Source organism: Amphiprion ocellaris, chromosome 19 (assembly GCF_022539595.1).
Source record: "Amphiprion ocellaris isolate individual 3 ecotype Okinawa chromosome 19, ASM2253959v1, whole genome shotgun sequence".
NCBI lineage: Eukaryota > Metazoa > Chordata > Actinopteri > Pomacentridae > Amphiprion > Amphiprion ocellaris.
The window spans coordinates 1,621,681-1,645,917 of NC_072784.1; the positions used below are offsets into that span (position 1 = coordinate 1,621,681).

Below are 24,237 nucleotides of genomic sequence, written 5' to 3' on the forward strand. Positions count from 1 at the left end.
AACCTGTTACAATTACACGTCTTTGGACATGATTATACATTCTCCAAAAGCCACACAAAAAGACCACAAGAGTGTCCGTTTTCTCATCTTTTAATAACACATTCATATCTATGCTCTGTTTTGTTTACAAGGAGTTTAAAACAAGTGTTGATGAGGACTAAAGGAATCAGGCAGGCAGAGGGTGAAAGTCCATATACTGTAAAGACCAAAGGCGCCACCTAGTGGAAGGAGGGAAGACCTGACACTCCTCATGCAGATGTTCATTGTCAGGTTTGGAGGCCGAGTATGAATTAATGTAGAAGTGATCCAGGTCCTCCCTCTGTCCACCTGCAGCTACACAGTTGGCTAAAACAACAGGTCCTTTTTGCTTTTTCAAATGACTCATTAGAAGTGAAAATAGATCATCGATCGGTGTAGAAGGTCCTCGCAGGGCGCTCTAACTCGTAGGCTTTTCACAGAGAGAAAGAAAATGCTAAATGCACCCAAACACAAGAGATACAATCTGCTGTCATTAAAAAAGGAGAGAGAGAGAGAAAAAGAAAGAAAATTAGAAGTCAACCAAAACAAAAAAACATGGAGAATATTGTGAAGTTAAAAAAAGTCTAAGTTTAATGAAATGAAAACGAAATAAAATGCAAATTGGATAAAGAAATCTCATTTATGTTGGGTTTTATAAAGAAGAAAATTAAAAACGTGTGGTAAGTTTTTGTCTCCCCCTTTCACTTTATTATTCCGTTTCATAATTCTTTCCAAAAAAAAAAAAAAAACAACTAAGAATTGAGAAAGAAAACAAAAATCATCTTTGGAAGAAGTAAAAGTTTTTTCCTTTCATAGACTATCCACTACAGTATATGGAGATGCCGCTACCCAGTTATTCATTTATCTATATTTCTTTCGAGCAACTTTTTTTTTGTTATTTTTGTGTCCTTTTTCCACAAAAAAAAAAAAATTTACCATTTACCTATTTTTTTTCCTAAGAGGTAGATCAACAAAACAATTACATGGTTACAGGTGTGGTGCCCCTTGATTCAGGAAGTGAAATCACAGGGAGGGGAGGCGGAGCAGCAGGGCGGAGCTGGAGGAGGATTGTGGGTAATTTTAGTAGTTAAAATAGAAAGACAAAACAGCTCTGTCCAGATGTGATTCAAAGAAAAGTCAGCGGCCAGCATCAGCTTTGAAGGAAATCCTCGTCCGGCTGCCCTCGCCCCACGCCGTCCTGCCCCACAATGTGTCCTTATTGGCTTTTTTTGTCTTTTTTAAAGTTTTTATTTACTCATTTATTTTTTACAGTCCCATCTCTAAGCTGGAGAGGTACAATTTAAAAACCAAAAAAATAAATTAAAGTCAAAGAATGGAGAAAAAAGAAATAAAAACAAACTGTGAGTGTATATTGTAACATAGACTGTCTGTCGTTTGTGTCTGCGTCCGTCCAGCTGTCTGACTGACCGCTCGCTTGTAATTAAAGAAAATAAAAGAAACAATCTTCTAGCTGAGTTTGCTTATGCTCTGAGGTAGCGTTCCTAGTTATGTGTCAAGAGGTTTTTTTGTTTTTTCTCGGTAGGGTCTCCCTCTGCCGGGTTTTTCTCTTTCAGAAGTGTCAAGAATCTGAGGAGGAGGTGGAAGGTTCACGACGTGGACGAGTTTCTGCTGTTTTACGGCTGTAAACTGTCCTCCAAGAGCCTGGAGTCTGTCCGTCTCTCTGCTCTTTGAGTGTCCGTCAGGGCCGAGCTACATGCTGTGAGGTCTACGAAGCAAAGCTCTCAAGCTGGCAAAGTCTCAATTTCCAAGCTTCCAGTTTTCAAAAGAAGGGGAACAATACCAGTGAGGGTTTTTTTGCAAAATTACTGCATATACTTTACATTAGTGCTGACCATGTTCCAAAGGGTGGCAGTTAAAGACTTAAAGATGCTATAAACAGATTGAATTAGCATGTAGAATGTGAAAGGGCAAGCAAGAATTCTCCCCAGACTGCACTTTACCTCAGATCAGCATTTTAGCCTCTTTCAGCTCATTGTTTTGCTGTGAAACCTGCAGCTTTAATGTTTTGGTTCCCTGATGTTGCATTCGTAGCATTTCCAGGCGCAGTTTTCAGTGAGACAGAACCTAACAAACCCACTGCACCAATCAGCAGAGAGATAAAGTTAGGACGTGAAGATGGCAGAGAATTTAACAGCTGCAGAGCCAGATGTTTCTCCCTCTGGAATATTGGTTTACAGCACTCCAAATGAGGTTTGCTTGTCTTCGCAAATCCATCTATGGTTGCATGTTTTTGCATGTGGTGTAGCAAATAAAGCACACCATACAGATGTTCTGTGATATGTTGTAGAAAATGGTCAGCAGTAACATTAAGTTCATAAGGGGTAAAACATGCGAGAAACACTGGTATGGTCCTTTAAACAGTCTTGGAAATCGCTTCATGCAACAAAATCATGTAGATTTTATTCTTAAGCGTTCCTATGTGGCGATGATATCGATGTTTTCTGCCCACTAGCCGATACTACATCAATATAGTACTCAACTTGCATAAAAGAATACGACAGGGGGTTCACTTTTCAGCTCAGAAATGGTCCAGATCTGGGTTCCTAGTAGCAGATGGGACCACCAGATGAAACATAAGAAGTGATTTCTGTCCCCGTGAGCCACTCTTCCTACATCCTTTCTGACAGAGAGGAAGCCTAAAAGGTATCGTCTCTACTGTCTCTACTGGACACACGAAAACAAGATGGGAAGAGTTCAGCTCTGAGATGAGACGTCACCACACGAATGAAGCAACCTCCACTCTGAAATACTTCTGATGTTATCTTAAGACCTTCTCGATGAGTTCAGTATTACGGGTTATTTGCTCAACATGGCTCTATACTGCATTCTGGACTGAGCCCCTTGCTGTGTTTGGCACAGTTACTACATGTACTGAGCTACATGTTAGTACTTTATCGTATTTAGTAGCTGTTCTGTTAATAGATCTGTGCATTCAAAAGCAAAATGATCAAAATCAACTATCTTTTTATTTTCCAATAACGAGTCAGAACATTGATCGTAACAAAAAAATAACAAAAAAAAAAAATCGCAGTTAAACTAAGAAAATCAAAAGGTCTTGAACAGAAGTGAGCAAAACGAACACGATGGAGACCAGCGCAAGAGAGGGCGAGGGACCCTGACATTCCCGCCCGCTCCGAAAATGATTCTTTTTCTTTTTTTAAATAAAAGTAAATAAAAACATCTCGCTCTTCTCCCAGAGAGCAGGAGGGTGAGGAGAGATGGAGCATGTTTAGTGGGAGGACAGAGGAGGAGGAGACGGTGGATTCTTAACGGGGTTTGAGGAACGTTTTCACCTCAAACTTCAGCATCCCACCACGTCCCCTTCTTCCTCCCATCCTCCCCTCTCCCCTTCCCTTCACACTCCACCTTTTTACTCTTTAAAGATTTGCATCAGGTGTTCTCAGTCGTTTCGATAGTGTGACGTTGTCGACATATTTCACTTAGTGCAACAGTACGTCCCCAGATGTCACGTCCAAATAAAGCTTGCTGTATTGTCAAAACTAAATAAAACAAAAAAAAATTATTAAAGAAAAGAAATGAATCCTAACCAATCCACAAGCCTGCAGGCTGAATAGTGAATCCTAAATAGTGTGTCTTGGTGGTTGTGAACAGAGCTCTATGGTTTGGAAAGAGGTGGAAACTTGACACAGGACAACATGGTCGAGATGTGAAGTTAGCGCCTCTGGGCAAAAATGGAAGCATAGACACAAAAGAATAGATTTTTCCCTGTTTGTTGGTGAGCTGGTGGGGAAGCCGATGAAGGTAAGACATTAAAAAGATGATGAGTTATCTGGCAGTATCCTTCTGCGACTTGGCGCAATCTTTCCTTTCTCAACGGCTTTTCCCATTCTGGTTTTTATGCTTTTTTTACTCCAAAAATACAAAAGTATGGTGATCACCTTTTGAACATCTTATGTACAGGTTTGAATCTATTACACGGCTGTGTTGCTGTTATTTTAAAACTCTCGCTCCCATTTTTTTTTTTGAAAGGTTCTTGGATTTTCTCCATCCTCGGTGAGTTGGAACACAGACGGAGGGGCCATAGGTTCTCGTCCTACTTTTTTCTGCTTTTTTTTTTTAAGTTTCACCCAACCACATCCCCCGACAAAAAAAAAAAAAAAAAAAGAACATTTAAAACCAACAAACACACACATTCACACACACACTGAATGCACACGTAGCCAACGGGGAGCATCTGAGGTGTCGTGGTCAGTGCACAGGTAATAAATATTCACATTCAGAGAAGTCAGAGCTAGTTCTGTGTGTAGGTAGAATGCCCTCTTCTGTCTCCATGTGCAGACGCTCTGCAGATGGACCGACTGCTGCTCAACTCTGATCTGACAAGTTTCCAACCTCAAGGTAAGCAAGGTGAAGAAGGACAAGGGGGATTTTGGCTTTAAAGCTCGTGCTCACGTTTGCGGGTGAGAAACCAAACCTCTCAACGTTGTTTCAAACAAAGCCCTCTCGTAATGTTTGGCGCTTCATGATGATGTCATCAAAATAAGGCGGGAGAGGAGGGTCCTTCGGGGCACAGGGCGGGCCGGAAGCCACGAGAGTCGCTGGAGGATCGTGGTGTGCGATGCTGCAAGATTTGGTATCGGTCGGATACCGAGTAAATACAGGGCTAGTATCGCTGATATCGATACCGATACACCAGACTAAGTTTTTCAGTCATCTGTAGGTTTAGAACAAAGTTTAGTTGCGGTATCTGGTCCAGATCTGGAATGAAGATGCTCTCAGGGTTTAAGAATCAGACTAATTCCTGGGTCGACATTTGGGTTGCCAATGAAATCACAAGGTGAGCGATAACCTCCTTAAATCATTTTGGATAGTTTGGTCAATATTTGTGCAATACTTCTCTCACTGAAACAGGAAATGCTCTTTTAAGATGCATTTATACATTAATTTAAAGTATCGATATCTTTACACTGGTATCGTTCAACATCAGTACCAACGCTGGTATCAATATTATTGATATCTGGATCGATATGGCCACCACTAGTGGAGGAATCTTTACTAGCAGAGCCCCTCAGTGGTGTGTTCAGTCACCATGTGCTCTTTAGGACCCCCTCTCCAGTAACACCACTCCCCATTGGCCAACTTTTCATTCCAGACAACCGTGGCTCCAATCACACGTCAGGAAGACGGAGAGTGTGTTTCCTCACCTAAAAAGGCTAAATGGCACTCAACCCATTTCCTCTCTAGACCAGCATCTTATCTTAATCTGCTTGGGAGAAAAAAAGACCACACCATCTCCTCATCATCCTGAACTCATTCAGCCATCACCACACCAAAAAAACTGAAAAAAATAACCAAAGCAAAAAGACAATACCTAAAAAAAAATACTTTTTTCTTAAAAAAATAAAAAATATTCAGGACTATCAGCTCTTCTTTTCTTTTTTCTTCTTATATAAAACACCAGCAAGCAAAAAAAAGTTAGGAATACTGAGGTAACTTTACCCTGAGGTAGGTTTTTCTTTTTCATTTCTTCTCTAATCTGTTCTAATCTTGGCGTGAGCGTCCAGGCGTTGACCCCGCCCCTCTTTATCATACGCAGGCAGGGTCTGGAGGCTCCGCCCACAGGCCATCAGCAGATTGGGAGAGAGAACGAGGAAGCCTGCTCCCTTTCAGTCTGATTTTACCGTCGCTGAGCTCAAGGCAAGGAGCTTTGGAAGACTTTGCTTTTTTGGTTCCTGCGCTCGGCCAAGGCCAGTCTGTTTATCACTACCAGCGTTAGAGGCACCTTTACCTGAAAGATGACTTCAACGCAGGGATGGTCTTCTGAGCAGAAAACCATCATGTCCAAGACTGGCCTTAAGGATCCAGCGCTGGACAAATGCAATGAGCAGAAAGTCTCAGACACACCTTGTCTGTCTGCCATTGCCGGACTTAAACAGGTGTAGCAAAACCTCACACCTGACTCTCTGCCTTCAATACATGAACCCGAGGGGCCGGGCTAACTCACATATCATATATATATAATATATATAAAATATGCCGTTTAAGGTGCGGGCCGCTGACCAGCTAGCATAGCTGCTGGCAGTTTAACAAAGTTGTTTTCTAAAGGTTTCACATGTGAGCTGAGCCTCTGCAATAGAACTGCAGGACCAGCCGCGACCTCCGCCTCCCTTACTGTCTCTTGCTGCGCCTTCCGCCACACGGCTAAACGGAGGGGGTGTTCGGTGCCTCCCCAGCCCCAGGCCTCGCTGTAGGCTACATTATGCTACATATCATAGACCAGAGACTGGGAAATATACACGAGACCCCTTTTTTAAAAAAGGCAAGGCGGCCAGACGCAGCATTTCTTAACATTTACATGAAGATTATATATTTACAACCTCATATTTTCTTCTTTTTTCTTCTAATCTCTCTGCTATTCAGAGAGGTTTTTAAAGAGCAGTGTTAACATCTGCGGCCCCTCTTCTAGACTCTCGTCAGCTGGGAGGTCGGGATGGGGTGGGCGAGGCAAGCCCCGGACCCGTCACCGTCCTCCCGAGCCACTGCAGCAGCTTCCTGCTCCCTCTCCCGGCTCCGCCTCACTGCATTCTATCAATAATAGCTCTGGATAAAACATTTCTATACATATATCTCTATGTTTAAAAAAACCACCCTTAAAATATAGGACTGACTGCAGATGGTTGGAGAGGTCTGTAGGGGGCGACAGAAGGACAAACGGGCCGCTGCTAGTGTGTCTGGGGAAACAGATTAGTCCGCTGAGCTTTAGTAGATCCCAGCTGTAAACATCTGCAGCTCAGCAGCATCAACAGACGAGTTGTTTGAACCTATCTGATGCAGGATCGTACCAAGACACACTAGGACGGCATCGTTTCTCCCTCCCGCTATCCCTCCGTTCCTTCATCCCTCCATCCTCATTCAGTCTCTCTTCTGGCCTGGCATCTGGTCTCTGTTCTCGAGTTAATTTTTTTTAATCTTAATCCTCTTTTTAAAATTCGTTTCATCTTTTGATTTTACTCATCTTCTCCCTAAATGCCTATCTGTCTCTGTGGCTATCGGGCGTACTCCCTCCCTCTTTAACATCTCTCCCTGTCTATCGCTGGGTCGTGTGTCGCTCTCCTGTATCCGTCCGTCCGTCTATCCGTCTGTGCATGTGTCTGTCTGTCCGTCCGTCAGGCAGGGGGTGCCCCACGGCGTGCGAGGAGGTCGCGGAGACCTCACTTCCTGCGTGGCTGGTGGTCCTGAGTCAGTCCCTGCGTGGGGCTGCCCATCTCCGTGAAGCCCTGGGGGTTCGGCCCGGGACCCATGCCGCCCTTCTGTGGCTGTTTGACCTGGGTCAGGATGTCCCGGATCTTTCTCTGAGCCAGCTGGGGGGCAGAAGAGAGATGAGGAGAAGGGTTTGTCAAAACAATTACAGCTGCGCTAATCAAGATTTGTTCCCCGCTGACAGACAAAGTTAGCAATGGGATGTTAAATATCGGTACACAAAGACAAAAGCTAAAGATCTGAAAGGACAATGAGCACTGAATAATGTGTTTACTCAGCATGTAAATTAGATGATAACATGCCAGAAATAGTTAATGACAGTGAAAGAAATACTTAAGTATCATCTGCATAAAGTAAATCAGTGTTTGTTAATTATGCAACCAAGGAAACATGCAAATGTAAAAAAAGAACAGGACCCAGAATCGACCCTTGAGGAACACCAGAGGTCTGTTTTCTAGAAAATGAGGTGATCATGTGCCACAAAGAAATATATGTCAAGAAGGAAGCTACAAACCCACAAACATTAGTCTCTGATAAATGCCAACCTCTAGAACAGGGGGGTCAACAGGGGAGTCAGGTTCCACATTCAGCCCAATTAGATCTCCAGTAACCAGTAAAATCACAGCATAATAACCTATAAATAACCACAACTCCTAATGGTTCCTTTGTTTTAGTGCAATAAAGTACGTTCCGAAAATGTTCACATTTAAGGAATTATCTTTTTACAAAACATTATGAACAACCTGACATTTTTAAAGAAAAATACATGAAATTTCAGCAACATTCAGCCTCAGTTTATCATTAATGCATTACAACTTCCAGATCACAGAGTGTCTACAAAGGAACACAACATTTAGTTGTCTGGAACTGAATGATGTAGTATTTTACATCATGATCAAAATGACCACAGCCAGACAAAAAAAAGACAAAAAACAACAAAACAAGACAAAATATTACAAAATGAGAAAAAAATGAAACGACACGAAACAAAAGAGACCAAAAAAATGACAAAAACGAGACAAATAATTACACAAATGATGCAAACGAGACCAAAAATGGCAAACGTTAGAAACAAAACAACAAAAAAATAGACGTCATAAATGCTACACAAAACAATGAATAAAGCAAAACACAAAATTACAAAAATAAGACAAAAAACACAAGCGAGACAAAACGAAAACACAGAACAACAAAAACGACAAACAAAATGACAAAAGTCAGATAAAAAAACAACAAAAACAAGACAAAAGATTACAAAAATGAGACACAACGACAAATGAACAATAAACAATCTAGTATCTTACTTTAAGATCAAAACAACTTGTCATGGTCTAGAAATTATTTTAAATTTATAGTTTTACTAATTTACAATCTGCAGTTAATGTCTTCACTGGAATTTTTACTCTTTGAGGGCCGGATTGGACCCTCTGGAGGGCCGCATTTGGCCCACGGGCCTCATGTTGGACACCCCTGCTCTAGAGTCAATTAAAACCACAGATTAGCCCCATGCTAAATGGTTGTATTAGTTTACGTCAAGACTGTCAAGGAGCAGATTAGAGTTATTATTTTCACCTAGTTTAATAGTATTTTATGCCTTGATTAACTCTATACGGCTAACAAAGCTAGCATAGCATGTTACACAATATATTAAGAAAAAAGTCATCAAATTATTAAGCAGTATTTTACACTAATCACTTTTTTTTATTAATGTATTAAGCATGTTAAATGTGTTAAATGTGAAACAGGCCACTGAATAACTTAACACTAGCTACATGCCATTCTTTTTTCTCTTCTGTTTTATTTAATGCTGGTAGGAATAAGCAACATGCACGTTTTTACATCATAATGAGGCAGCAAAGGTGTGTAGGAGGAGCTGTACCTGGCTGGCATAGAAATGTCCGTTGATCTTGACGATGACCTGGTCGTTCTCATCAGGTGTCTGTTCTCTGGGGACCACCACCTCAGCTGCTGTCAGGTTCTGCAGCTCATTCACCTGGAGACACAAAACACGGCATCTTTAGGAGACAACACAGACTTTAGATAGATCGATTCTTCAGTTTCCCTTGGGATTAATAAAGTATTCATCCATCCATCCATCTATCTATAGTCTATCTATCTATCCATCCATCTATCCATCTATAGTCTATCTATCTATCTATCTATAGTCTATCTATCTATAGTCTATCTATCTATCTATCTATAGTCTATCTATCTATCTATCTATAGTCTATCTATCTATAGTCTATCTATATATCTATAGTCTATCTATCTATCCATCCATCTATCATCTATAGTCTATCTATCTATAGTCTATCTATCTATAGTCTATCTATAGTCTATCTATAGTCTATCTATCTATAGTCTATCTATAGTCTATCTATCTATAGTCTATCTATCCATCTACTATTAAAGGTTTAGCTGAAGAACCGTGTGTTAAAAGAGGACAGCAGATGATGGAGAATAGTACTGAGGTATTTGGTTTCTGTGACTCACCGTCTTGCCTCCTTTGCCGATGACTCTTCCTGCAGCAGCAGCAGCCATCTTGATGTGAGTCTCCAGTTTTACCTCCTCTTTGGGTCCAAAGAAGTTCTCCTCCTTCAGTTTGCCGTAGATTCTGCCCTGAGCCTGGAGGATGCAAAGAGAGGTTCATAATTTACCAACAAAGAGCTCCTAAAAACACCATGAGGAATAAACGAGATGAACGTCAATCAGCTGCTAGTTTTCTTCGAGTTTACCTTAAACTGAGCCTCAGGTGGTCCTGTCACAATCACCATCCTCATTTTAGAGTCAGGAGCTTCAGCTGGTGCGATCTGGAGGACAAATACGTGACTTATTTTACAAAAATATCATGAAAGTCTGATAAAAGGATTAGAAACCTTTGGAATATTGATGAGCCAACTACTAGGAGAAGGTTATAATCACATATTTTGTGCTGAAAATGTAAATATAAATTAAATGTTTTCTGTGCGAAAAACATCCAAAAGATCTCTTCATAATGTGCTTTTTTATAATTACAATAAAAATAATAATAACTTTATTTATTTAGCAGCCTTAAGAACAGAAAATGCTTCAATCAGACAAGATATAGGAGACAAGTCAGAGCAGTCATTTAAAATAAATAGTAAAGATGACAATAAATTAAGTGAATAATTAGCTAGATTAGCACGCTACTCCAACAAGGGAACTAGGCAATTTGAAAATTAAAGAAAAAGACTGAGGGTTAAAACTAAAAGTCAAAAAATTAGAGAGATGACATCACACCAAAGAACCAGGCAGCTAAAAGTCAAATAAAACCAGAGAGAGCATCTAAAATAAACAGGACAGAATACAGAATAAAACACTAAACCTAAATAAAGCTAAAAGTAAACCTCACATAAAAGCAAATCTATAAAAGTAGGTTATAAGAAGTAGTTTAAAAGAAGTTCCTGACTCTGCAGATCGTTCCAAAGTGGAGGTTCTGATGGAGAACGCTCGGTCACCTTTAGATTTAAACCTCGACGTTGGAACGACCAGAAGGATCCACCTGAGGATCTGAGTCTGCCAGCAGGATCATAAGGGGTCAACAGATCATTAGCTCAGGGCGAGACCCTGGTGAGCTTTAAAGTGATCAGTAACATCTTAAACTCAAATTTTAACTGATATTTTTTCCGTCCAGCAGACCTTGATGGAGGCTCCAGCGAAGCGGCTCAGCTGTTTGATGTGTTGTCCCTTCTTCCCAATGATGGCTCCCACTGCCTGAGCTGGGATGTAGACGTGGACCGTCTCCTGCTCCGGAGCCTGAACCACAGCACACATCATTTCAGTACATAACAGCCACGCTGTGTTACCCCCAGTGTTCCCTCTGGGAGGACGTTCTTACCCCAAAGCAGCCGTAGGGAGCTCCACCAACGGCATTTCCAGGCGGCGGTGGGGGCAGATTGGAGGAAGAGGGGAAGAGGCCCAGAGCACCCAGGTTCAGTCCAGGGATCAGGTGGGTCTGTTGCTGCAGAGAAGGAAAAAACAGGTTGTTATCACGCTGAACAGACAATAATAACAGCTGTTACATTCCTTGGTGTGCATGTGAGTAGGTAGGGGAAGTTTTGTGTTTTTTTCTGTTTTTTCCCTTGTTCTCAAAGGTGGGAGTGGCCAGGTTCACCTGCAGCTACCTCACAATTAGTAGAGATGGTTGGAAGGCCAAGTTAACCTGCTCATCATCGAGCCCAGATTAGTGGCTAGAGTTCCAGAGCAGCAGCTAGTGCTCCAGATCGGCGGCTAGTGTTCCAGATTAGTGGCTAGAGTTCCAGAGCAGCGGCTAGGGTTCCAGATTAGTGGCTAGAGTTCCAGATCAGCGGCTAGTGTTCCAGATTAGTGGCTAGAGTTCCAGAGCAGCGGCTAGGGTTCCAGATTAGTGGCTAGTGTTCCAGATCAGCGGCTAGTGTTCCAGATTAGTGGCTAGAGTTCCAGAGCAGCGGCTAGGGTTCCAGATCAGCGGCTAGAGTTCCAGATTAGTGGCTAGAGTTCCAGATCGGCGGCGAGAGTTCCAGATCAGCGGCTAGTGTTCCAGATCGGTGGCTAGTGTTCCAGATCAGCGGCTAGTGTTCCAGATTAGTGGCTAGGGTTCCAGATCAGCGGCAAGAGTTCCAGATTAGTGGCTAGAGTTCCAGATCGGCGGCTAGAGTTCCAGATCAGCGGCTAGTGTTCCAGATCGGTGGCTAGTGTTCCAGATCGGCGGCTAGAGTTCCAGATCGGCGGCTAGTGTTCCAGATCGGTGGCTAGTGTTCCAGATCGGCGGCTAGAGTTCCAGATCGGCGGCTAGAGTTCCAGATCGGTGGCTAGTGTTCCAGATCAGCGGCTAGTGTTCCAGATCGGTGGCTAGTGTTCCAGATCGGCGGCTAGTGTTCCAGATCGGCGGCTAGTGTTCCAGATCGGAGGCTAGTGTTCCAGATCGGCGGCTAGAGTTCCAGATCGGCGGCTAGTGTTCCAGATCGGCGGCTAGTGTTCCAGATCGGCGGCTAGAGTTCCAGATCGGCGGCTAGTGTTCCAGATCGGCGGCTAGTGTTCCAGATCGGCGGCTAGAGTTCCAGATCGGCGGCTAGAGTTCCAGATCGGCGGCTAGAGTTCCAGATCGGCGGCTAGAGTTCCAGATCGGCGGCTAGTGTTGGAGTCTTGTGTTCTGCTAAAATCAAATGTGGTGTTTTTGATTTTGGAGCGGCTTTGTGTGAATAAGCTCACCTTGTGTTGAGGTTGGCTTATTTTCTTTGCTATTTTTTATAAATAAATGATGTTTTTTATACTCTATCAGTTTTCCAGCTTCTTTACCCGTTTTTCTTCTTTATACTTGTACTTTATACTCCCCTCATCCCCTAGTTCTCGGGGACGTAACACAGTCATGAAGGCTGGATAAATATCTATAAACCTATAGGAAGCTTGGGAAATGGACACTGGTCATATAAACATGACTGAGTAGTTTTTAGATTATAATCTTCAAATATGTACAAAACAGCAATTAAAAATCACTGAATCTGGTTTTATGAAAAGCTTATCGCTTACATGACTTATTCATGAAACATTTAAAATCATGTCTACTTTTGATCATAACAGGTTTGTATCATGGTCAAATAAAGAGATAATACTTCATCCTGAGTCTGGGCTGTGCTCTTATTGGGTAATTAGAACAATAATGCAGGTTTTACAGGAGTGAGGTGGACATAGAAGAAACTTTGAGTTTAATCATGTCTCAAAAACTGATTAACAACAAAAACAACACAAAATGGAGTTAGTTACTTCATGTCCCATCATAGGTCATTTTAAATGTCCCTGGTCAGAGCAGCTGACTTTATTTTCTCTCATTTCCACCACAAGAACGTTTCTTTAAGGAATACTTCTGAAGTACCAGCATTGCCACTACCAGAACCAGGTTCTAAACTAAGTTCTGATGAGACCAGTTTGCCCCTCAAAAGTCCTGCTAATGGAACAACACCAATAGTAGTAGTAGTTGAAGCACTAAAGTTTAGAACTTTTTGTGGTGGAACTAATCGACCAGTACATGCAGCATTTTTTCAGAAATGCAGCGACAACAGATTGTTTTATTCATAGTCTGGCCAGCAAAAATCAGGATGGAGAACCCAAGAGATTTTATGACAGAACTTCCACAAAACAGTTCAGGATTTATCCTCCTGTTTCTATAGAGTGTGACTTTGAAGGAATCTGATGCTCTTTTAAATCAATTAGCAAAAGTTCCTTGAAATTAATGGTTTTTTAGTGAAGGCACTATTGGGTAACCAAATTTTTTTTCGTCTTCATATCAACTCCTTGATCGTTTAGAACCTAAAGAACTTCTTTTTGTGGAATATTTTGCTTGACATTAATGCTTGTGGTTTGTCTCTTTAAAATAAATATGTCCCTAGTGGGGCTGCACAGTGGTGTAGTGGTTAGCACTTTCGCCTTGCAGCTAGAAGATCCCTGGTTCACGTCCCGGCTTTCCCGGGATCTTTCTGCATGGAGTTTGCATGTTCTCCCTGTGCATGCGTGGGTTTTCTCCGGGTACTCCGGCTTCCTCCCACAGTCCAAAAATATGCTGAGGTTAATTGATCATTCTAAATTGCCCGTAGGTGTGAATGTGAGAGTGATTGTTTGTCTCTGTATGTAGCCCTGTGACAGACTGGTGACCTGTCTAGGGTGTCCCCTGCCTTCACCTGAGTCAGCTGGGATAGACTCCAGCCCCCCCATGACCCTAGTGAGGATTAAGTGGTGTATAGATAATGGATGGATGGATGGATGGATGGATGGATGGATGGATGGATGGATGGATGGATGGATGGATGGATGGATGTTCCTAGTGCATAATGATACAGTTAGCGTACAGAAGTGTGTGTGTGTGTATGGTTGTGGTTGTGTGTGTGTGTTGCAGACTCACGTTCATTGCTGCGATGTCGTTCTCGTAAGCCTCTCTGACCTTCTTCATGATCTCCACCTCGGCCAGGCAGCAAGCTTCAATGGCTCCTTTAACTGTGATGGTTCTCTCTGGGTTATACAGCGTCAGGTCCTGAAGACTGCACACATCACACAGAGAGGAGTTACTTTTATATATAACCAATAAATAATAAGGTTATTTTAAACATATGGTAGCTTCTGAGTAGATCAGCTGCTGTGAAGTGTCTCTGAGCATGCAGACAAATAAGCTACAGCTCAAGCTTAAATTCTTTGAAAGTTATTGTGAGTCTCACGGGGAGATGGTGATCTTGGTGTCTGTATCCTGCTCGACTTTTTTCAGGTTGCGTCCCTCCTTTCCGATCAGGCGTCCCACAAAGTTGTTGTGAGCCAGAATCTTCAGGGGAACCTCATCAGCACTGCAAACAGAAAGAGCTGCTCACTTCTAAATGTTTACATAGCCTCCGTTAGGCTAACAGTCCAGAATCATGCTATGCTACGTAGCTAACATGCTGGATCCTTGTTTAAACGTACGTCTTGGTGTCTTTAGCTTCCTGTTGCATGATCTCCAGGATCATCCGGCAGGCGGATGAGCAGCCCTCAGCGGTGGAGTGGATGCTGATGGGCTTCTCTGCAGCGCCAGCGTTCTCCTTGCGATGCACGTCGACTCTGCAACGAAGGGAAAGATCAGATTAAAGAAGATAAGTCTAATAGTTCAGCACTTCCTGAGCTGACTTCAGAATGGTAAACATGTGAATTTACAAATCAAATGACCATATGCAGCAAAATACAATTCAAGTGTGTTTTAACTTGATGTATGCACATAGAAAGGTGTAATTTAAATAACCACACTGCAAAAAGTCAAACTCTTACCAAGTCTATGTGCCTTATTTTTAGTCAAAATGTCTCATCCCACTCGATTTAAAATAAATTCACTTAACAAGTGACATTTCAGCAGATGGAAGGACTTGTTTTAAGACAATGCATCTGAAATATCTTGTTAAGTCAAACAATCTTGAAATTATCTTGTTTTGAGTTAAATTTTACAAGAAAACTCAAAATAAGTTTAATCCTCCTGTCCTCCTGTGGGTCAAAATTGACCCATTTTAAAGTTTGAAAATGTGGAAAAAAAAAATATATTTTCACAGTGAAACTTCTGATGTCCACATTTTCAACATTTTTGGGAAATCTTTGAACATTTGTTAAAAATGTTTCTTAAGAACATTCACATAAAAATCAACAAAAATCCAGCAAATTTCATTGGATTTTGGTTGATTTTTATGTGAATGTTCTTAAAGAAAATATTAGAAGTTTTACTGATATATATGGAATCACTTTAGATATTTTTAGGATTTTTTTTTTTTTGGAAGATTTTTACTCATTTTTTGAAAATATTTACAAGAATTTTCTTGCCAAATTTGAGGGATTTTTTTAAATAAAACTTTTAAGGGAGACTTTTAAGGAATTATTGGAGTTTTCTTCCTGAAGGTTTTGCAAATTTTCTGAAATTTGGGGAATTTTTTGCTGATTTTTTTTTCAGACAAGGAAACAATACTTTTTGGTGCCTGTAAATGAAGACAAAAGGAGGGTTAATACATCTCAAATTAGGAGGTTACATGAAAGCAAAAATCTATTTTTGAGTGAAAAACTGCTTTTTTTGCATATCTGTCTTAGTTTAAGATGCCTAAGCTTGACAATCCTGGTAAAATAAGTTTTCCCAGCTAATTTTAAGATCTCAGTATTCAAAATATCATATCTTATTTCAAGAAATCTTACAAGCCGTTTTTCACTTGTTCTATTGGCAGATTTTTTTCCACTTATTACAAGGTAAAAGTTCCTTCAAATAATTTTTTTTTCTTGTTTTGAGAGGGGCATTTTTTCAGTGCATTAAAGGACAAGCAACACAATTCTCCCATATGTGTAATTAAAAACACAATGGAATGGTCCCTCACTTGCTCTGCGTCTGCTTGGTGATGTTCCGGATGGTGGCCCCCTCCTTGCCGATGATGGCTCCAACGTACTGCGTGGGCACCAGCAGCCTCAGGGGGATGTCAGCATGTGGGGGTTTGGAGGGCATCCCAGAGCTCGGCGACCCTCCACGGGGTCCTCCGCGGGGCCCGTAGCCGGGGCGCCGGCCGTTATCGGGCCCCCGCTGGCCTCCCTCCAGCTCAGAGGTTTCGTCGGGGATGTAGGAGACGCGCAGGGCGTGGTTCTCAAACTGGTATCCATTCAGCTTCTGGATCGCTCTGGGAAGGAACACGATACATTCATCATCCCTACGCAGTTCATCTAAGACAGGGGTGTCAAATTCATCTTAGTTCAGGTTCCACATTCAGCCCAATGTGATCCCAAGTGCACCGGACCAGTAAAATCACAGCATAATAACCTAGAAATAACCACAACTCCTAATGGTTCCTTTGTTCTAGTGCAGAAAATACATCCTGAAAATGTTCCCATTTAAGGAATTATCTTTTTACAAAACATTATGAACAACCTGAAATTTCTGAAGAAAAATAAGTTCAATTTCAGCAACATTCAGCCTCAGTTTATCATTTCCACATTACAACTTCCAGATCAGAGCGTCTACAAAGGAACACAACATTTAATCACAGGTATCTGGAACTGAACCATAGAGGATTTTACTTTATGATCAAAACAACAAAAGTCAAACAAAAAAAAGACAAAACAACAACAAAAATAGGACAAAATATTACAAAACTGAGATAAACGACATGAAACAAAAGACATTAAAAAATGATTGAACAAATACAAGACAAAAAGTTACACAAATGACACAAACAAGGAAAAAATGACAAAAGGACACAAAACGACAAAAAGAACAGACAAAAAAAAAAAACAGACCAAAAACACAAGCGAGACAAGAAGGAAACTAAATGACAAAAACAAGACAAAATATTACAAAAATGAGACACAAAATGACAAAAGAACAAAGAACAATCTAGTATTTTACTTTCTGATCCAAACAACTTGTCATGGTCTAGAAATTATTTTTAAATTTACAGTTTTACTAATTTCCAATCTGCAGTTAACATCTGTGGAATTTTTACACTTTGAGGGCCGGATTGGACCCTCTGGAGGACCACTTTTGGCCCATGGGCCACATGTTGGACACCCCTAATCTAAGGTATTTGAATATTCATTTTTAGCTACCACATGCTTTCAGGCTGTGATATAACACTGAGAATAGAGGTCAGCTTGGCAGGAAATGAAATGAGAAGGACATTAAATACATGAGTGAGATACTATCATCCAAAACGTCCTGTTATTAAAAACACATTTTTTAAAGGTTGCAGAATGTCATGCATTTAGTGAAGTCATGTGTAATACTTCAACAACAACAGGTAGAACATTGTTGTGCTTCATTTCTGTTCCATCAATTTTAGTAGAGTTGCAGTTGAGAAATTTTCATTCAGGTTCAGTAACATCAGTATTTATTGACTCACTGGTATACTCTGCTATTTACAGTCTAACTTACAGTTTTGATCAAGCCAAAAGTAAAAATATTAACTCTTTAAATCTGGGCTGGTCCTGGGGATAAGGTGACTGGTTGGGTTTCAAAATTCTCCCAAGTGTTTCTGATCCATCGAGCCCAAAGTTGCTCATTTTGACCTTTCAGTTGTGGAGCCGCTACTGGCTGAATTTGTGAGTATTTTTGAGTAGATCTTTAAAAAAGAAAGAAAGTGTAGTGCTACCAGAGGTTAAAGGAGAATCTTCAGTTTTTTTAACTCTACTACATCTACATTTACTTTTTAATACAAAGTACGATTTCAGATTAAATTACATAAAAGCATAACAGCATTTAGACTTGGTCCTAACAGGTGTGTCCATTCCACTAACAGAATATAACACTGTGATAGGATCCTTTAGCTGCTAAAAGCATTTTACCTCCTTTTTACTAAAACTAATGCAGGACTTGAACTTGTCACATGTTATTGGTTTTATTGCTACTTTTACTTCAAAGAGGGCAGGACTTCTTTTACTATTGTTAACAGCCAAAGCATAAAATCCAAACTGTAGTTCTTAGGAAAGCCCACTAGATGGCAGAGCTGCAACAGAGAATCAACTCTGATTTCCAATAGTAAAAATAGTTCGACATCTTTATTTTTTATGATGCAACTTTAATTAGCTGCTTTACAGATTTACAGAATCTATTTTGGCACAACAAATGCTCCAATTAACAGGCATAAATACACAAATATATCTGTGACACTTTTATTAGGTTAGTAAACTATCAAACATCACAGTCTGAAGATGTAGAATCAAAAACTAAAGATTCTGGAAGAAAAAAAGACGGGGGGATGTTAGGTTGGACAGAGTAACTTACTGCCTGGCGTGTTCCCGGGATGCATACGTAACGTTAACCACTGCAGTCTCACTGTCTGTGTTCACTGAAAGACACAACAGACAACAGAGAAGCACTGTAAATACATCTGGGTTTATTAAAACATCAGAGAGGACAGCTGGATCTTCAGAAATAGTTGTTGACGTGTGCAGCTGCTGCAGAAGCCAGACTGTCCTCCCTGACTGACTGAGATGGTCCAAATGAAATTCTGGTCCTGCTACGGTTACTGGAGGGTCACTCAGACACCAGCCAGTACGATCCAGAGAGTGTTTGAGCTTTTGTCATCAGAAACTGGACTGTTGTTTACAGAGTAAATAATAAATCATTCATCGCAGTATTAATCGTGGTCACAAGTATGATTGGAGAGTTTCCAGGTCGATGCACGTCTAGAGGCCTACAGAGAGTTTAACTCTCCATATTAGATGTTTATAATAAAGCATAAACTGTTTATTCACGCAAGAAAAATTCTAAATATTTTTCAGATTCAAATTTCATGCATGAAAATCAAACAAAATACAACAAATTATTCAAGATTAACCCTCCTGTTGTCGTCATTTACGGGCACCAAAAAATATTGTTTCCTTCTCTGAAAAAAAATCCAATTTAGCAAAAAATTCCCCAAATTTCTGAAAATTTGCAAAACCTTCAGGAAGAAAACTGCAATAATTTCTTAAAAATTTCCCTTAAAAGTCTTATTTTTAAAAAATCCCCCAAATTTGGCAAGAAAATTCTTGTAAATATTTTCTAAAAATGAGTAAAAATCTTGCAAAAAAATCCTAATAATATCTAAAGTGATTCCATAGATATCAGTAAAACTTCTAGTATTTTCTTTAAGAACATTCACATAAAAATCAGCCAAAATCCAGTGAAATTCACTGGATTTTGGTTGATTTTTTGTGAATGTTCTTAAGAAACATTGTTAACATTTTTTTTTCCACCAAAAATGTTCAAAGATTTCCTAAAAATGTTGAAAATGTGGACATCAGAAGTTTCACTGTGAAAAAAAAATTTTTTTTTCCACATTTTCAAACTTTAAAATGGGTCAATTTGATCCGCAGGACGACATAAGGGTTAAAGAAGCAGCTACTAAACATTCTGCACCTTTAGCAAACAGTGATTTTCTCTGAATATTTTTAGAACATTAAATTTATATAAATGTTGCAAAAGGTTAGTAACATGTTATCCATCATCTATTCACAGCTTAATCCTCATTAGGGGGAAGGCAGGGTTCACCTGGACATGGAACGCTCCATCAATCACACTCACATTCACACCTACAGTCAGTTTAGAATCACCAGTTAACCTCAGCATGTTTCTGGACTGTGGAAGGAAGCTGGAGAACCTGGAGAAAACCCACACATGTACAGGAGAACATGGAGACTCCATGCAGGAAGATCCCAGGGATACCGGGACGTAAACCAGACATCTTCCAGGTGCAAGGCGACGGTGCTAACCACTGAACCACTGTGCAGCCAATAACATTTTACACAATAAAAATATACATATTCAAGCCTGAAATTATTCATACCCCTAGCAAGTTTTGACTTCAAGTTACTTTTAAATGTAAATAAAAGCTGAGAAATGATTTTTTCCACAGTGATGCCTCTTCTACATCGTCTTATTATCTTTTGGGAAACACCTGTGTCATTTCCAATCAGAAAAAAAAACTTACTGCTTGAATAAAAGTAACTTTAGATTTACTAGGGGTATGAATAATTTCAGGCTTGACTGTATATAAACTAATTTGTTCTTCTTTCAGCCCTCGATAATGAAATCATTTGGAGAGATGCAACCTCACTAGACTACTGGACTAAACTAAGTAAGTGTCTAAAGTTTATCAGTAAAATGCTGCTGATTAATGCATCAGTTAATCTATTAACATTCGTTGCTTCAGCAGGTTTCACTGAGGATGTTTCATTGACTAAAGTAGGGCTTTAAATGCAGGCCTTTTATCTGTAATGGAGTAATATCACATCTGTGCTCTTTAGTAATCCTTGGTCTGATTGTCACGGCTGTTAATGGCACCTGTAATGTGCAAACAACGTGAATGTTTTGATCAGTACATACTTAACTTGTGCCACAGCTGTTCAAATGATTGCATTCTAAAACACATTCTTCATAGCATTCATTTCCAACAGTCAGATCACTCATCTGATGTTGCCTTCTTCTTGGTTGGCATTAGGTTGTTTAAAGGTTTCCTGTATTTTAATTTTGGAGCTGAATTCGTCAACATCTTGAACTCACTTCTTGTCCTCTTGGAATGAGAAGATAACCTGCTATTCCAGAGCAGCACAGTTTATAAACGCTTCTCAGCCTGTCCTAAAGTCACATCAAACACTATCTACCATGTTCAGTTTATCATTGAATTGTTCACATGTAGGTCAGAGGTAGACATGTGAACCCTAAGCCTGATGGCATCAACATCGTCCAACTCTTCCATCGCATTCTCAAACATTCCTGGATCGATAGCGTACAGTCTGGTGGAGGCTCAGATTGAATCAGTGATTAATATCCATCCACTATCCATTCTGGATGCTTCTAGGAGTGATGACGTGATACCGTCGGCTCGTTTTGCTGCTGGACTGTGACGCCTGAAACACCTCAGCCTGTTTCTTTCAATGTGAAGACGCGTTCTACTTCAGCATGTCATCCACATATTAGCTGCTTTTCATTTTAATAACTCCTGCTTCCTTCCATCCTCTCTCCTCCTGTGATCACTCTGCCTTAATGGAGGACCTCAAATCCCTCGAATACACCTCAAGAAGACAAGGAGTGAGGAGATTAGAGCTAGGAAACACTGGTGTATCCTAGCTCTGACTTCCTGGGAGGAGCTAAGATGTAACAGAGGGATGTGAACCGAGGAGACACAGCAGTAATAATAATATAAAGCATGCATTGACTGCTGGGTCTGTCCTACCACTGGGGATGTTTTCATCTCTGGAAACCGTGTTGGAGGACACGTCTATTCTGTGTGGAGGATTTGAACTGAGGGCAAAATGAGCGATATAAATCCGTTTAGTGACTGATCACCTGTTCTGAAGAGGCTTGAAAATTAACACTAACAGCACCAATAGAGCCAACTCATCCTCCATAAAACTGACTTCCTACTTCATCTACTTCATTACAGAACTGCAATAATCGGTTCATTAATCAATCAGCCAGTCGACAAAGCTGTAAACTGCAGCTACTTTGAAAATTAAATAATAGAAATATATTCAGTTTTAAGCCAAAACACCAAATCTTGTCAAGTTACAGCCTCCTATTTATGATAATATATAATTTATCTTTGTCTTGTCAGAGGCTAAAATGAGTATTTAAGTGTTGGATCACCGTCAGCTTTACAATCTGTTGGTTAGCACTTTTTAAAATTTTGATATTCAGCCATTATTTAACCAAATAACCAACAGAATCATCTATATTGAAGCTTGTCATGACTTCCAGTCCACCTCTGTCTGTCCAACTAGTTTTAGATTTTTTTAACATTTACAAGCCTTATGTCATTTTAGAAAATAATTACATCTAAATTTATGCTAATTTCCATCGTCTGTGGCTGTAAAACACCTCGTTTCTGTTGAAATGTTGTTCCTCTGTGCTGTCATCTCTCTCACCAAATGGAAATCACCCTTATTGCTCCTCTCTGCTCATGACTGGTTTTAAAGTGTTTATTCAATGAATCCAGAGTTCTACTTTCTTAGACACCGTAGTAGCAGTTACCAACCTGCTGCCACTTGGTGCCAGTAAAGCACCATGTTAGAGCCACAATACTAAACAACAGGGAACGCTTCAAATCAAGATACGTGACTTTTAATACAGAAAAGGAAACATATGGGAAGACGGACAATAAAAGCCAAACAGAAATCAGTTGAAGCTGGACTGAAACAGCTCAGAAGTCTCACCTTGTTCACAGTTTTCTACGGTTCCACACTGAGCCAACAGACCATCCAGCACCTGGAACAGAGAGAGGAAAGAAAACTGTTAGTTCACTTTCATAAAACTGTGGAGGTACATGTATGATGACAGGAAATATACCTGAGTAAAAGACAAACAGGAGAAGCCACTAAAACTGAGCAACTTAGTGGAGTTCATATTCAATTAAGGCCTTAAAAAAAACGCAAAGTCTGACAAGAATGACTCCCAAACTGATCTTTAAAAATATAGATTTAAAATTCTTTAATTATCTGCACATGAAGAAAAAGCTCTTTGTTTATTTTACACCCTGAAATACTGCAGAGTTGGATCAAAAACAGCTTCTTTAATTCAGATTTGTTAGAGAAAGAAATGGGATAAGTAGAGAATACAGAATTTTATCCCACATTCCTGAGATCCAAAGTGGGTCTACAGACTGATTCTGGAAAACATGTCCCAAGGAAGTCAGCCCGGGAGGAAAAATGTCCTTTTTCAGATATGATATGAGACACATTAATCAATAGATCAGACCTGGAAGTGTCAGTAAAACTCAAGGATTCAACCTCCAACTGCTTCATGAGTTCTATTTTTCAAAAATACATTTTACTCAGTAGGTTTTCTGTTTGGGTAAATTACATTTTTTTTTAAAAAGTATTTTGGTATTTCTTTGAAATCACAAACATCTCCAGGAACTGTCAACATGACTATTTGAATATATTGTATTTGTATGCAGCATTATTATTAAAATATCAATTAAACAGGAACGAGAAGTCAATTAAACTTAAGTATAAATTATTTTTTATTATTTCATAATCACATGCCTTATATGATTGTTCCTACATTGACAATTAGCTGTAATTAATTAGTTTTATCTCTCCTCTGAGGCACATTATTTAGCATGAACTCTTCATTTTGTACTCTGCAATTTATATCGACCTCATTGCCATATTGCACCTACATTACATTTGTATTTGCATTAGTATGTAACTAGTTGTGTTTTTTCTATTTTTTTTCTTTCTTTTCATTTTATTTTTATTCTTATTCTATTACTTGTTCTACATTTGTGTATATATTTATCCCTATTTGTTTATTTATGTTGCTTATCTCTAACTTCTTTTTTTTACTCGATTTCTTACCTCATTGTTGCACTGCCTGCTCTATGTGCCTTTTTTAATTGCCCCCTGGGGATAAATAAAGTTTTCTGAATCTGAATGAAAAGAAATTCCTCTTTACCAACTAAAGAGATCTCAGGGAACATTTGAAGTTTTCCAGATTTAAGCTTTTATTCTCTTTGCCAGCAGGAGTCCAGGATGAGGCTGATTTATGACGGGCAGATTACAACTTTAAAGATGTTATTCTGCTCATCTATGCACAATTAAATACAGATTAAAGCTGGAAAAGATTTTTTTTCCTCTGAAATGTTTCTACCAAAACGAATAAAACACACAAAATCCCACTTTATTTGTTCTGCTTCTTACAGTTAGACATTTTTCTTGATCATATTACAAATCCTGCTTCTTCTTCTTCATCCAAAAAGCTTTTAGTTGTGAGTAAAGAATTCATTCCTTCATCTTCTGGACACTAAACTGACCTACAGAGAGTCGTGTAAAGTCATACAGTCTGTGTGGAGAGGCTGTTAATGAAAAGCTTCATTCAGTTCTGTGGAGAGACGTCGCCCTCGTGTGGACAAAGACACCAGGATGAGAGCGATGGGGAGCCGGAGAACATGAACATATTCAGATCCAGACAGAGAAACACTCCCACAGAGGAGGCCGGCGCTGCCACACCCTCCTAAACAA

General features: G+C 40.0%; 1 protein-coding gene across 1 annotated transcript in view; it reads right to left on the reverse strand.

Annotated features, from left to right (window-relative positions):
• Positions 1 to 74: 74 nt before the first annotated feature.
• Positions 75 to 24,237, reverse strand: part of igf2bp1 (insulin-like growth factor 2 mRNA binding protein 1) — a 73,321-nt gene continuing 49,158 nt past the window's right edge. Inside the window, exons 4-15 of the mRNA XM_023262688.3 lie at positions 22,429 to 22,480; positions 18,515 to 18,578; positions 16,122 to 16,415; positions 14,704 to 14,838; positions 14,466 to 14,588; positions 14,156 to 14,291; positions 11,120 to 11,242; positions 10,921 to 11,037; positions 9,996 to 10,070; positions 9,754 to 9,885; positions 9,140 to 9,253; positions 75 to 7,361 (exon numbers count right to left, since the gene is read on the reverse strand). Coding sequence (XP_023118456.1) covers positions 7,212 to 7,361; positions 9,140 to 9,253; positions 9,754 to 9,885; positions 9,996 to 10,070; positions 10,921 to 11,037; positions 11,120 to 11,242; positions 14,156 to 14,291; positions 14,466 to 14,588; positions 14,704 to 14,838; positions 16,122 to 16,415; positions 18,515 to 18,578; positions 22,429 to 22,480 — 1,515 coding nt within the window. The 3' untranslated portion in view covers positions 75 to 7,211. The remainder of the gene's footprint in view (positions 7,362 to 9,139; positions 9,254 to 9,753; positions 9,886 to 9,995; positions 10,071 to 10,920; positions 11,038 to 11,119; positions 11,243 to 14,155; positions 14,292 to 14,465; positions 14,589 to 14,703; positions 14,839 to 16,121; positions 16,416 to 18,514; positions 18,579 to 22,428; positions 22,481 to 24,237) is intronic.